A 15,821-nucleotide genomic window follows, 5' to 3' on the forward strand; every position below is an offset into this window, starting at 1 on the left:
AATAACGGGGGACTAAGGGGCTTGCTGGGAGAGGTGCATTCGCCCTCAAAAACCTGGAAGGAGCGGTCGGAGAGGAAAGATTTAAACCAGGCGATTGCCGTTCCTGAGATTCCCTTCCTGCTAAGTCGGTGCAGTAGGATGTTGTGGCTTACAGTGACAAAGGCGGCACTTAGGTCGCGGAGGATGATGGCTGCCGAGCCTCCATTGTCCAGGATCCTCCTGGCTTCCTCTGTTACTGCGACCAGGGCGCTTTCAGTCCCATGGAGGGGGCGGAAACCCATCTGGGTGGAGTCTAAGAGTATGTTGGACTCTAGGAACTCTGTTAGCACCGTGTTGACATATTTTTCCAGGATTTTACTTAGCCAAGGCAGCAGGGAGATGGGTCGATAATTGTAAGGGTTGTTTTGATCTAAGTTCGATTTTTTTAGGAGGGCTTTGACCATGGCTCGTTTCCATCGGAGTGGGACAATGCCGGTGGATAGGGAAGCATTGAGTACTTCTAGGATGGTTGGTAGAATGTGATTAGTGACTGAGAGTAGGGTACGTGGAGGTGCCGGGTCATTAGAGGAGCCGGATTTTACCTGATGTATGATAGATTCTAGATTGGTGGAGGCTAGAAGAGGGAAGTGATCATCCCAGTCTATCATTATTTTGCACACCATGCCACCTCAGTTTAGACCCAGCCATAAGCAAATAATTTGTGATCCCTAACCTTGATAGGAACAGTCCAGCCTGAACTTGAAGGCAATGTCCTCCCTGAACCGGAACACAAGCAACCCAAGACCTGTTGCACCCTTATTAAGGCTCATCAGTCGGTTATAGCTTGTCTCCAGGGGCACAATGCGCACAAGACCCATGTCTGTACATACCTGTCGCACTTATAGAGTCACACTGAAGTATAAAATACATTGTTATTGGACTGGGTTGCTGCCTCAAACTTTTTGTTCCTCAAAGAACAGGTACAGCATGTCAGTAGCTAAGTAAGCTTCCTTCTCTCACAGATTGCAGCAAGTGCATTCTTCCATTCCTAGCAGACCAGATTTAGCAGTGCAACCTAATAATATCAGCTTTTATCGCTCTCAGAAAATGCAGTTAGAATATGAGTGACATAAAGGTTACAGATCAAACTCTTCAGTGCTTAACTCACTGAGAATAATGTGTACATGAATGCATATGAGAGTTATGGCTGCTTTCTCAACATCCTGAAAGTCAATCAGCAGTCAGTCTGCAGGGATGTGGAATTCCTATAGCCCGATGCCCGGGACATATTGTTTGGGGTCAAGGGTAACACGTTTTCATGTGTATTTTATCCTTGGGACAAGTAAGCCCAGCACCCTGCAGCACAAACCCTTTGGCTTCCAGTTTGCAGTACCACATTATGGTTTCATGGAAGGGCACTGTCTGCAGTTAATGTTATGCTGTTCAAACTTGTATTTATGTTTCATAATTGAAAGCCTTTATTATTAGGGTGAGCGCTCTAAGTAAATGTTGTAAGCTCGGACTGCACTACTGACAGTGGTTCTAGTATAAAAATGTGTACACACGTTTTCAAGGTTTAGCAATATGAGGCTATGTATAATGCTCCCTGAATGCTCTCTGATCTGATGTAAATATTTGCAGAAGCTTGGAAGCAAGATTGATGATTTGCTTTCAAAATAAAATTTTCATAAAAAAATGAAAGCAGTAAAAAACAATTCGCTAAACTACTGTAAAATTTCAGGTACCATTTCTTTGCAGCATTATTTAGTGACATGTGTAACCAGTTTCAATAAGATTATGGGAAACAAAAATAAGTAAGCATTGGCAAAGCCAGTAGGTCTAAAATTGGTGGTCAGATTTTTCGTTTTGTCAATGTGTGACCTGTTTTGGCATGGTTTTTGTTAAATCTTATTGGTGTGGGAGCTGCTGGGCCCTCACCATTATAACAAACATTGGCAAAAGCAAAAATTGTGTTTGGGCTCAAAAAGCACACACTGCCAAATTACTTACTGGCATTGAACAAAACTACTTTGTGAGCCAATATGCTCCTTGTGATAGAGCAGAATGCTGTCACTCACAGTGAAGCCACCCAATACAGAGAGAGACACAGAGTTTTAATAAACACAAAAGGGCACGGTCAACGGCAGACCAAATTAGAGGCCCAATTATTAAAGAAAGTCTCAAATGTGCACACATGCAAGGATGGTGAATGTGTATCGCCCGAGACATCTAGATGTAGTACCAGGGCAAGAAGTTTTAATGATTTTTTTTGTCCGAAGACAAGCAGATTGGATAATAGTTAAACTACGGACAAAACTGCTGCTCCCTCGAGCGAACAGACAATCAAGAAATCAGAAGCAGATACCTTCAATAACTGAAATGTTTATTGGCTTATGATTCTTTAAACCTGTGACTGTAGTCACTATTGTGATTGGCTCGATCAGCAATGCATCCACTCCCAGGTAAAGCGTTGCTTTTGATTGGTGAACTCAGCCAGGGGTTGGGCCTCAGGACGAGCTTGAGGCTGCTGATATTTGTGAAATGGCAATAGATGAAAAGCAAAGTCAAACTGCTTTTTCTACAGAGGTTGAAATGCACGTCATGGAGCAGGATAGCAAAGCTCCGATCAGACTGCCAGGTAAGAGACTGGGTGGTGGGGGAGGAGAGGAATGGAGGCCCTCTCAGTTCTGCCTCTCGGTTTCCTGCCCGATTACCTTTGCTCCCCCTTGTGCCACGTGCATTTCTTAGGGCCTCGTCTCTGGCCCTAGCTCCCTCTGGGCCTTGCAGAATCATCTTAAGTCTGCCCGTCGGGCCTGTCTCTTGCATTTTTAGGTCTCGCCTCTCAATGCGCATGCGCATTGAGCGGAGCGAGACTATAGGGGCTTAAACAGAGGTTTAACTAAATGGCGATTTGATGCTGTGCCCGTGCGCTAAAATGCACGTGCACAGCATCAAATCGCCAGCCATCTGTTCCCCAGCAGTTCTTCCCGCTCCACCCCACAAGCTTCCCCCAGCGTGCGCTCTGCCTCAGCCGCACTCCTCCCACACATTTGAAGTGAAGCTTAGCTTCACTTCAAAGGCCCCTGCTGCTTCACACTATTCACGGCCGCCAGGCCGTGTCTCTCCCTCATCGCCGCTCTCCCCGCTCCGCCCCCTGCTGCGGCCGTGTCGCATTTCTCCTCCCCCCAGCAATGCCCTCCGTCTTCTTTCATTAAATGTTGTTTGTATCTTACACTTGCTCTTGCTCTGGATACAAATGTATTAAGTAATTTCAAATCTACTGACTTGGTCCAACGTGTAAATACTCTACAACCCTGCATCAGGATGATATTATGTAGATCTCAATCTGTTAATAATGCCTGTCGTGCGTGTCTATAAAACTTGGATTTAGACAAGTTTAATCCAAAAACTTGCAGACAAAACTTGTTTTTGCGTGGCATATTTTGTGGAAGTTGCGCTTGTGGCATGTTTTTCAAAACTGTAGAATGTGTTTTGTTTTTATAATTTTCTGGTTGCTGATTCACTTCGTGTTTAACTTTCGATACCGGTTAAAAGCGTCGCCCTACATACCGCCGCGAGTGTGCAGCATGCCTTGGCCCGACCTTCCAAGCTGGTGCTGCCATTGGTCGCCGCTCATCTGCGGAATGTTTCCTGCCTGCCCAAGCGTTGCAGGAAGTGGGTGTTCTTGATGTGTAAGCGCAAGCGGCTTATTTGTCAGCGATAACTCGCTATGGTAATGCTGCACGGGCCCTCACACAGCCGTGCACGGTAGTCTGTATTTAAGAATGTGTCGACATCTGAAACGTTTGCTAATTAATTGACCCTTAGTCGGGTTAATTGAGTTTTCTGCAGTGATGAACATGTTAACACAGCAGCAGGTGTATCATTTCATTCGAATCCTAATGTAAACGAAGCAGTTCGGAAGACTTGTATGTACTATTTTAGTATCCCAAGCTAGCCGCACAGATCTATTTCTGTTGCATTGTGCAGTTTGAATCTTTAGATGGTTTTTTGTATTTATTTATTATATAACAATCTTACCAGAATCTCGTTGTTCACGTGTTACTACGCAGAGTTGCGGGCTACGATGCATTGTGTTTTTATTATTACGAGGAGTATTTTTTTTTTTTTTTACTTTATCATTTTAACATGTAAGTGCAGTACAAATATAAGGGTTCACTGTCATTACAGGCATCGAAATGAGGAACATAAAATGAGGTAATCATTTCAGCACCACAGTGTCAGGATATTCAGCCTCCCCTTTTTTTCAGCCCCTGTTGTGCCGCCCGACTTGTTTCTGTTGGTTTTCTTCCTGTTGTGCAGGATGTGGCCCCTCTCTCAGCCGTTTAGCTTCAGCCTTTGCCAGTGCTTGTTGAATTGTGTCGTAAGCACAGTCCATTGCAACCGCGGAGCCCAGCCATTTGAGGTGTTGTTTTTTTTCATACAGGCATACAGCCAAAGGGACCTAGATGTTGCTTCACACAGTACCAAGGCCATTTCACCCCCTCACCCACTCATCCTCACACACCCTCACTCACCCTCACACCCTCAACCCCCATCACAACCCTCTCACCCTCACTCACCCTCACAACCCCTCACCCTCCCCCCCTCACCCACCCTTACCCTCACCCTGACACACCCTGTCTCCCTCACACCCCCTCACCCCCACACCCCTTACTCACCCTCACACCCCCTCACTCGCCCTCAAACCCCTCACCCACCCTCACACGCCCACTCACCCTCACATACCCTTACCCTCACCCCTCACCCTCACACACCCTCAGTCACCCTCACACTTCCTCACCATCACACACCCTCACATCCTCTCACCCTCACAAACCCCCACCCTCACCCACCCACCTCAAACCCCCTCACCCTCACACCCTCACTCATCCTCACCCTCACACACCCTCACTCACCCTCACACCCTCACCCCCCCTCACAACCCTCTCACCCTCACACCCCCTCACCCTCACACCCCCGCACTCACCCTCACACACCCACTCACCCTCACCCTCACACCCCCTCACCCTCACACCCCCTCACCCTCACACCCCCTCACCCTCACACCCCTTCACCCTCACACCCCCTCACCCTCACACCCCCTCACCCCTCTCACCGTCACACCACTCAGTGCTACAACGCATATTGTGTTACAATAGGTGTCACATTTGCGAAAGATAAAACTATTGGCATTGTAAATAACAAAGCTATTAATTTCGCTATTTTCAAATCAAGCACATAAAAAATGTGTCCTTTACAATACCAATAGCTCAAACTTTCCTAATGCGAGACCTATTGCATTGCTGTGCTTCTCTCCCCTGCTGCACTCCCCTGCTCTCTAGAGATGTGGCCTAACGACCAGAGCTGCCATCTAAGTCACGTAAATACAAAACATGTTGCATTCCAAATGCTATAGGTGTCACATTCGCGAAAGTTATAACTATTGGCATTGTAAATGACAAAGCTATCAATTTAGCTATTTTAAAAACCAACAAATAAATAAAATATTTGTCATTTACAAGACCAACATCTCCAACGTTTCTAATGCGAGACCTATTGCATTTCCAATGCTTGTTCTCCCTGTGCCTCTTGGAGTCCACACAAGTCTGCTCATAGTGGGCATTTCCGTTACCTTATACTTTCCGTGGACGTCACATATGAGCAGCGATATGTCCCCCCCCCCCCCCCCCCCCATTAATCTCTTGTGCTTCCTGCTTGCCCGCGTTTTATGGACAGTGATTGGCATCGGCAAAAAATCCAGGGCTTTGTGAAAACGCTTTGTTCTGCAGTACTTCTCACTTCAGCATCTATAAACAAAATGATTGCTAAAGAAAACAGAAAAGGGCAGTGCATACTTTTGCAGGTTTGCTTGCAAGTTTTCTGATAGTGTATGTTATATAAATGCCGTCATTTATTCAACACATTGAGGTGCTTTGAAGGAGTTTCAATGAAGTGGCGAGCATGCCTTTGTGGAGGCAGGACAGCAACAAACAGCTGTTGTCAATATCTGCTATAGTTGTTCATATTATAGGATTGATGCCTCCCGATTCTCACAGGGTCTTAAGCTGGGTAACTTTAGTTCTCAGTGTGAAAGCTATTTAAATAATGTTTTAAAAATGGTGTTGTTTTCTCAAGTTCTTATATATACTGGTGTAAAAGCCATGCTGTAACACATAGGAGTTAGCCTTTAGCCAAGTGCAAGCAGTTTTGGCAGGTAAAGAAAGAGAGTCCCAGGAAAATAGAACATTTGCACAAGATCACACATTGTAGTAAAGTGGAGCAGCATTAGAAATTTGGTTCCCTCGTTTGATCACTACTAATCTAGCAACTAGGCTACATCTTAACAAACATGACATATTGTGTGCAATCGGAGGGCCAACACCTGGGGTGTTTATTTCAGACATACCCCAAATGGAGCCCGGTAAAATGCCTGACAATGAGTTAATGCAGTGCATAAAAAGGAGTTTCTTAAAAATGGCCCTGTAGAACTGGCTTGAGTTGTGGAGGGAGTGCGATGGGTCTGAAATGTCCTACCCGGTCTCTTGCTTGTAGTGTATATATTAACGAGGCACAGATGTTCCTGCACATCAGTTAGAAATGCCTTGCTGTCAGGCAGTAAACACTTCTATGTCTTGCGGTTTGTCTTTTGAATTTCATCTGGCTTCTCTTCCAAGTGTTTTTAATGTGCTCTAACCTACACCTTGCAATAGGGTTAACCTTTAAAAAGCATCACAGAGGACAGGCGTTAAACCCCAGACAGGCAGTACTGAAGCTTTTCTGCCTTAAATACATTGCACACAAAGACAGTAACTACAAGATGAAGGTCCTGTTAAAAGAATGTAAATCTAGGAGGAATCAATATTTCAATACTCTCAGAGGAATTCAGTAGGAGAACAGTCAGAGAAAAAATTGGATGCATTTATGTAACATTCTTCACAGCAACTACCAGCTCTGGTTAAAAAAACACAACAAAGGCACCACAACTAGCCCGTGCCCTGCCTAACACTTCCACTATAGCTATCCATGTTTAACACACCTATCTTCTCATGCACCATAGCAAATTCCTGAACCATCTCTATCCACATCTGACCCTTTACATTCTCCTGCACACAATCAACCCCAACCTTTCTCTCATTTCTAGTCTCCAGTGTAACCATTCACCATGCCTCCAGGACTCAAACTCTTCTCTTTTTCCTTGTCTAAAGCCTACTGATATGTTTTAGTTCCCTGTCTAACGCCCCACCCTTCCCTAACTCCATGGTTAACCTCTCAATCATCCCTCACTCTTCTCTGGCCACCAGCCCAACACCCCATGTAACCATAAAGCCTTCAGGGACTTGCCCTTGACACATAAGCCATTTCTAGAGAATCCCTGGACCACTACTGTCTCTATTTATAAATCCTATGCTACCACAGGGTCTCGGTGTAACTCGAGGACATCTCGGGCTCCCTGCGTTACCCCTCAGTCATGATTGGCTCCCCATGGATCTCCATGCCCATCTATAGATCCCCCTCAAACCAGCCTTCCTTGACTAATTTTGCTATGAATGTCGAAGGGTCTTTGGTACTATCATACATTTAATGACATGAGGGTCACATGATTGTGTATCAGGGCGTTCCTAGATTATATGTTGTACTGAGAAAACCAATCACTTGCATTTACCCTTCCTACTTTAGAGCACAGGCGCTATTCCAATTTCTGTAGTGTCTTGTTCTTGTTCTTTAGCTGCTGTCTTCAAGAAGACATCTCCACAGTTTGAAAGGCTGAGGATGCGGTCAGTTTTTGGATGTTGGAAACTGGTGTAACCTCTTCATACAAACCTGAGGACTAATTTATGTGGCAAATACTGTTACCTCCAGCACAGCTACTTTACTGTGGCATTTATTTTCCTGTAAATTGCCCTAAAACATTCACTCTCCCCCATCTCTACTTCTCCCCATTTTATCTTCCTACCCTCCACCACACTACTCTTTCTTAAAGCTGCAGATGGTGTCTTGCATTTGCAAAAAGGCATCAATCTTCCATCTGAGTAATCATCTCTCCTCACATGCATGCTCAATGTAAACCCGATTCACAAGCCCCTGTGTATGGTTGGTCTCTCCTTTGCCAAATCTAAATCCAGTCCTAAAACATACTCCAGCATCCACTCAATCACTCTCTACTCAACAGCTGAGAAATATTTTAAGAATATAGCATAATTTATGCTTTTTGCTTAGATGTCTCCTACCAGTTGCCTTCTTTATGCTTCCTCCTGGGCTCCTGCCTAAACCATAGTGTATCTGATTCAAGAAATACCAGAATCGGAGTCCATTTCTTGACAACCTGCAGGTAAGCAAGTGGTGTTTGGGCCAGACCACGCTGCAGACATGATCCCTGTTGGATTCTTTTAAAAGTAGATCAGGCAAATATCAATAGTTCTTTGTCTTATGTCTGACGAGGATACACTGGACCTGGAGACGGTGATCTGTATTTTCTTACAGGGCAGACTATCCTCACTGGAGAATAACGGTTGGGGTGAATGCCAACTACTCCTTCAAGAAGCTTACCGAAAATGCCATTGAATAATCCATACCGACTAATTTTGAAGCTCTCCTTAAGGTGGAATGTTTGTGTTAAATTTGCTGCAGAAGTCTAATTCAGCCACTGCACTGTGATAACTATTACTGGCGGAACCTCACAGCTACAACCACAACTGTTTTGAAAACACTGACATTTCTTCCGATATATTGTCCATACAGAAAAGGCACAATTCCTCCTTCCGATATGTTGTCCATAGTTTTAACACAGGATTTATTCGGCAGTTCATCATGAGCATACCAGTGCATTTTCATAGACTGTATTCCTTTCAGTTTTTATCATACCACATCAAAATCCTGCTGGGACTGACAAGACTCGCAAGAGAAGGATTTTCAGATCCTTGACCCTGATACAGCTACTTGCATGAGTTTAGTCATTTCAGATGTCACCACTGCTGCTGCACAACCGGTTATTGTGTTAGTTTTACCTATCTAACACAGGTAAGGTAAATGGTTCTGGAATCTACTGAAGCCTTCCAACACTTTCAATCAGTTGTTTCCTATGGGAAGACTTAGAAATCCTTTTTGTAAACCTGCAACACAAACTGGGTTTTGTTGAAGATCCCACTGACTCTTTACCAAGTTTAATGGTACCCTCACTTTGGGACTGCTGGTAAGACTGCCATACCTTAGGCATATACATGAGCCTCTCTCTCCGGCTGCTTGCTCAACCATGGGCCCAGCCCCAAGAGTTGTCTTTATTACCATTACATGTTGCAATGTTACAGTCGCCCAAATGAAAATCTTTCACATCATGTGAGATGATGCTTTGATGTTTATTGGACTGAAATATACAGAGATGTCTGCTAAGAAGAAAAGTGTTCTGACTCCTGCCCTTTACGGATGAATCAGAAAAAACATCTTTGGCTCTGCTGAAGAAAACATAGTTAAGGCATATAAAGAATAACATTTATGTCCATCTCTGACTTAGGGCTGGAGAACAGATGTTTTGTAGAGATCAGCTTGGGTCTAAAATGTTTGTTACTGTTTTTTATTTGCCAATTCATAATGCAAAATGTATATTGTAATATCGTTTTTCCAGTGCAAGCACATCAAATATTTAAATTAAGTCGTAGTCTGGACAAGTTGATTTCTGTGCAGGGCAAGTAGATTTCGGTAGCCTGTTGTCCCTTGGACAAGTACATTTTTAAAAATATTCCACATCCCTGCACATGGTATATGTCCTTGCATTAAGTGCAGCTATACGGCTTTGGTGAATTCCCAAGAATTTACAGAAGTAAGCCTAGGAATAGTACTCCTAGAAAATATTTGTGAACTACATTTTAGCTTGAGCAAATATGCATGTGTACATTAGCTCATGCGAAAATCTGAGTGTTTACAAGTTCACTTTCCCTCCAACCACTTTTTTCCCAACTCTGGAAGAAGGTTTACGTCTGCCATTGTCAGAAGTACATTTCCAACATTTCTCAGTATGGGAAAAGATTAGAGAAGAGTGGTTGAAAATCCTGCAATTTAGTAGGTTGCACAGACTCAATAGGGCATTCTAACCCTGGAACTATTGCTAACCACTGCCTTCAGCCCTAGTATGTAGATCTGCGGAAACGTGGCAACATTAGGGGATTGCATGTATTCAAACACTACAATGGTATGAGCCCTGGCATATTCAGAGATGCTATATCAGAGCTCTTATATATTGAGATTGCTGGCATCATTTGTTGCCGCACTACATGGCACCAAAGGGACAAGTGGATTTTGTTACAGGATAAGTAGATTTATAAAGCAACCTGCCCCATGGCCAAGGAGATATTTATTAAATTCCACACCCCTGAGTCAGAGTCCTTCTGTCTCTGCTGTAAATGACGGTGTCATATCCTATAATCTTGCTACTGTCACTTTCTTTTGATCCATCAGCTGCCAGTCACGTGCACATGGATAATGAACCTTAAACCTCTAAATCCAAGCCTTTGTTATACCAATACAGAGACTTCTCTACTCGTAGTGTGAAAAGGCATGAAGGGAGCAACATGTTCACAGGATGACCAATTTAAAGACAATGGCAAAAACAAAAAAAGTTACACTCTCTTATTCTCTTTCTAGCCGTCTCTCGGATGCGCACCTCTTTGACTTGCATATGTCTCTTCTTATTGTCTCTTGTTCCGGCTTCATTTGTCCTAACCTTTTTCTCTTACCCACAGGTCCCTCCCACTTATCATTCACACCTATTTCTATTTCCACCTCTTCTATCACAATTTAATCTGTTACACTCACACTCTTCAAATTAACACACTATCACCTTCTATAGCTCTCATATGCCATTTTCTCTTTCTTACTTGTCTCTATTAAATCTGTCTCAGTCTCCACCAGTTAGGGCCTGCATAAGGATTTTTGCCATCCCTAGTTAAATATAAATTGTTCAGTACCACCAATTCTAGCAATAGTGCCACATTTGCTGCAAGTACTGGACACCCCTGCTGTTGGCAGTCCAGACATCCCCCTAGTATGGTCTTCCACCAAACTTGTCTCTGCTGTCTTGTCTCACCGTTCTGTCTTCCCACAGCTACTCTCATGTTTTCTCATCATTCATCCTGCTTATATTTCTTAAATGAGTCACACTTTCTCTTCTCAACCCTACTCCTCCCTTTCTGTAGCTCGCATACTGTCCTCTCTTTGCACACTTTCCTTTCACACACCCATAATTTGTCAATCCTCTGCTCTGTGTATCCTTTCTTAATTCCCTCATTCTCAGCACTTACAGACTATTCGTTTTGACAGTTATCTCACTATTGTATCTCTTACATTTCTTACTTTCACACATTTTTTAATGTAAATGTCTTACACACTTTTCTCAAAGGCCCTCTTTTCTGTCCATACACTCCTTCTAAAATCATATTTTCAATCTCAATCACGCACCTCTCATTTAAATGCTTCTATCGCAAACACATGCACACATTCCATTTCCTCTTTCAAATCCACCTGTCCCTGACAAACCTCACTTACTTCCCCTTCTTACACCCTTAAACTCCCTTATTCTGCCTGCTCTTGTTCACATCCTTCCCTTTCTCAGCTCTTGTTTCTCACAAGTACTTTAATTGTTTCCTTCTTTCCTTTGCACTAATGTAGACACTCAAGGAGGCATGAGTTTTTATGTTCCCTATCACCAGTTCGAACTGTGAATGATCATGTTTGGATCACGCTTAGTCTGACGGCGGAAGATCAATTGTGAGCCTTATAGTGCGCTCACAGTCTACCTGTTGCTTACCATTGGTTGGCTTTATTGTTACTCTTGTGCTTCTTCTTATTCAATGGCTTGCCTTCCTCTTTTTGTGCTTGCTGCTCCCCCGGAGCATAACCACTTTATGATCCTTTTCATTGCCCAACTTTCACTCTTCCAACTCTCAGAGTTAAGGAAGTACTTTTTTCTTTAACATTCCATGAGGGTGCATGTTTTTTCTATCTCTCTCCCTCTACACTGTTTTCTTCCCAACCCTTCCTATGTTGTCTTTAAAAGCACAGCAATAGAGGTAGTTTTGCCAGGTTAGGACTGAAAGACTTAAAGGGCTGGCACTAGGGTAAGGGCCTTCTGCTGAACTTATTCAACAGGCATCTGAGGCAGAAGGTTGACTTAGTATGACTCTTCTGGAGGAGCACAAATCTGCTCCTTGGGCAACTGTAAACCAGCAAATGGCTCATTTCTGCAGAAAGTAAATTAGGCCTTGGCAAGCATTTCCTCTTGTTATTGCCCATTCCGCCAAGTACCTGCACTCCGTATTGGTGTCTTCTTCATGTTGCAAGCTCACTCACATATGCTTCTCCCCCTGCAAACTCCCTGCCACCTCAGTATTCCATGTTGTTTACCCACTTGTGGTTTTCACCCAAGTCCCCTATGCGGTTCTTCTTCATGTGCTGCTTAAGCACTCCACAAGAGTGAATGTATTTTTCAGCTGTCTCTTTGTGCTTCTTTTCCGGCTACTGCTCCGTGTTGCTCTGTCTTGTTCTTCTGCCTTCCTGCGCTGCTTTCTCTCGTTTCTTTTTGCTTAAGTATTCCCCAAGAGCAAGTGAATAACAGCATAGTTGAGAGGATTCAATACTTGGGTTTAAAATTGAGTTGGTGTGCAGTAAAAGTTGAAAATGATCTGCCACATGCCCTGTTATTGATGTTTCTTGTGACGAAGCTCAAGTCTAATATGTTGAAGCAGCTGGATAAGGATCTGAGAGGTTATCTAAAATGCACTGCACCAAATGTGAGCACAGAATGTATAGGAATTAGTGAAAAATGTTTAACCTTTTACACTTCTACAGCATAAGTGAAATGATAGTCACATGATGCTGGCACTCGGCCTGGATAAGTTAAAGCGAAGTGTGGATGAGTTTCCTATCTACAGTAAAAGGCCATAAAGACTCAAGGCAATAGTCCTAATTGTCTGTGGACTGATCCTTGCAATACTGGGACATACAACTGAAATTCAAATCGGTGTCCTCTCAAATGTCACTCCCAAAACAATGCAATCCTTGGTGTACTCCTTAGATGCCCCCACCGTTTTTCCCCTTTGTGGATTTGTCTTTAATACCTGATTCTTTTTATTTGCAGATTTGAGTGGTACCATTGCATCCCCGGATATTAAACTTAATCTTGAGGGAGAATTTACCAAAGAATCAACAGCAACTACGTTTCTTAGACAGAGAGGATATGGCTGGTTGCTAGAAGTAGATGAAAATGATCCTGAAGATATCAAACCACTTCTGTAAGTTGCTGTTCTCTTCCTCAACAGTTTAGTTCCTGTAGTTGATTTAGAGACATTCTTTTTGCATTCTGGTTTTGCTACTGTTATGTGTTATGTGTTGCATACCTTGGTAAATGTATGATACATTCTTTTGCTATGTATTTTTATGTGTCTCATTTAAAAAAATAAGCCTTGTTTCCTTCACCACGTCTTCTGTTGCTTCACATGGTCTCTGTGGAAAGGAAATGTTACTTTCAGTTGATCACTGTCACTGCAATTCCACTAAGAAAATATTCACCTGTTCATTATCAGGTCTAGAGCAAAAATATTCTTTAAATACTTTCTTTTAATTTTATTGGAACATTTATTATTACATGACGCAAGGTGTGTCACAAATTATATTGTTGTTTTTTTCTTTTCCTTTGACCCATTTTATGGTCTGAATTATCCATTCAAGTAAAGCATCTCCCTCTTATTTGACCCTCCTAGTGCAGGCAAACTATGTGTTACAACCCAGAAATTTCTATAACATCTAGAGATGTTATGGAAGTTTCTGGAGGACATGGAATTGATGGGTCATATCCCAGACTAGAAGATTGACATTCAACATAAGAAAGAATTGAAAATGGGGAATACTTTCACGTAGCAAACTACAAAATTTACCCCCCCCCCCCCAACATGGAGGCACTTGAAGTGAAGTATAAACTATTTGTGGCTACGTAGCAAGAAATGTTTGAAGCCCTCTCTCTATGGCAATGCCATTTGTCTCAGATATGTCACAAATGAATCTATAGGAGGAGGAATGAATATGAAATGTTTGATCCAACAATGGCCCATAATTGTCTCACTACATTATTGCCATTATGAATCTATTTTGGGAATTAGGTTTGAATTGATTATCAACATATTGGCAATATAAAAGGAGGGGATCAACATAAATTTTAAGTTTGAATGGAGTTCGCTAACTTTGTCTATGTATGCTGTTTGTAACATCTCTGCTATGGAATCGTTTGAGGAGAGGTGATCCGTAATGAATATGAGACTTTATTTTTAAAGAAACTAACAATATTTCAATGTACATTTGCTATCATGAATTTATTTTTTAATCTATTTTATATTGGATCAAGCATAAAGTTATCACATGATTTGAAAGGGCATACTTGTTGTGGGGTAATGTGGAGTCTTTCCTTTGTTTGGAATTTTGTTTCTACAAATTTTTGAGGGAAGACGGGCAATTTGTTTTGACGAAGGCAGGTTTGGCTGAAAGTGTCACTGTATGGAGAAATAAACGACGCTGCAGGAAATCCTGCTGGGTGGGGTGTTGGTGTTCTTTTCAGAGAAGAGACAAACTTGGAATTAGATAAGTATAGTGTTGGAGAGGAAAATGACATTTACCATTAATGATCAGAGAAACCAAACATGGCACCTTTTGAGAGTTACACGTTGTAGAAATGATGACGAAAACAAATAATTTTAGTTACTGCACCGTAAAAGCAAGCAGAAAAAGAGCAGCTTAGATTATATCATACGTGTAAGTAACATAGGTTGCGATTTACTAAAGAAAAAGAACTATATTTTATTAACGTGTGTTAAAAAACATGCAAATGATGAACTCTCATGTTATAAAGTTTACCTTTAATCGTTTCTGAACATCATTCATATGAAGGAATAACCAATAAAATGATCAAATAGTATGATTAATCCTCATAATGGTTGTAAATTTGACTAAAATCTACCTTTGTGTGTGTGGAACCGTGTACATCGAAAATGACAAATGTAAAGTAGGTGCTACACATTACTATTTGATGATGCTTCCTTGAAACTTATATAGAATATACTTCACCTATATAACACTCTATATTGTCCAAAACTATATCAAAATTGTGTAATTTTTAATGTATTTACATGTTGTTACATACAACATTTATAATCACCTTATTTTGACACGTATTATTTGTAATCTTACTAAATGTTCCTACGTACATCAGAAGTTATACTAAAAACATGACATCTTTATATTCCTTTATTAGGTTTCGCCTGTCGAAAGCTGCGCAAGCAGCCTTTCGCGCAGGCGAAATCTAATGAGAACAGTATGTGGCTTGGTCACCGCCTCTCTGTTCCATTGGCTAGCTCCATAAATGGAGGCTAGCCATTGGAACAGAGATCTGTCCGTCATAGCCGGAGCAGATTCGTGGGCGTTCCGGCGATTTTTAGGCTTTTCGCAACGTCATGAAGACGTGTCCACTGTGGGCGTGTACTTTAAAAAAAAAATTTTAATGGCTGTTTTTCATCATTTGTTCGATCGTCCTGGTCCCGCATGGTTGTATCCCGCTGTCCGTCCCCCCCTCCGCTGTCCGTGTCTTTGTTCGTCCCCCCTCATGACTCCCGCTGTCCGTGTGCCCGTCCCGCTGTCACACGGGGCACCTCTAGTTCCCCTTTCGGCCGCTTTGATGTTCTCGTCTCAGTGAGCCACGATTTTAGGGCTGCGCCAACCCACCCACCTCTCCCTTTCCCCTCTTCCTTATGCCCCTCGAAGGATTACAAATTATTTGGCTTTTAATGTGTTGCGATTGCGAAGCG

At 42.6% G+C, this 15,821-nt stretch overlaps 1 protein-coding gene across 1 annotated transcript in view; it reads left to right on the plus strand.

Moving 5' to 3' along the window:
• The window catches only part of YIPF4 (Yip1 domain family member 4), a 157,033-nt gene that overhangs the window by 10,587 nt on the left and 130,625 nt on the right, over positions 1-15,821 (plus strand). The window contains exon 3 of the mRNA XM_086926840.1: positions 13,109-13,262. Within this exon, the coding sequence (XP_086782966.1) occupies positions 13,109-13,262 (154 nt within the window). The remainder of the gene's footprint in view (positions 1-13,108; positions 13,263-15,821) is intronic.

This window comes from Lissotriton vulgaris, chromosome 6 (genome assembly GCF_964263255.1).
Source record: "Lissotriton vulgaris chromosome 6, aLisVul1.2, whole genome shotgun sequence".
In the NCBI taxonomy this organism is placed as follows: Eukaryota; Metazoa; Chordata; class Amphibia; order Caudata; family Salamandridae; genus Lissotriton; species Lissotriton vulgaris.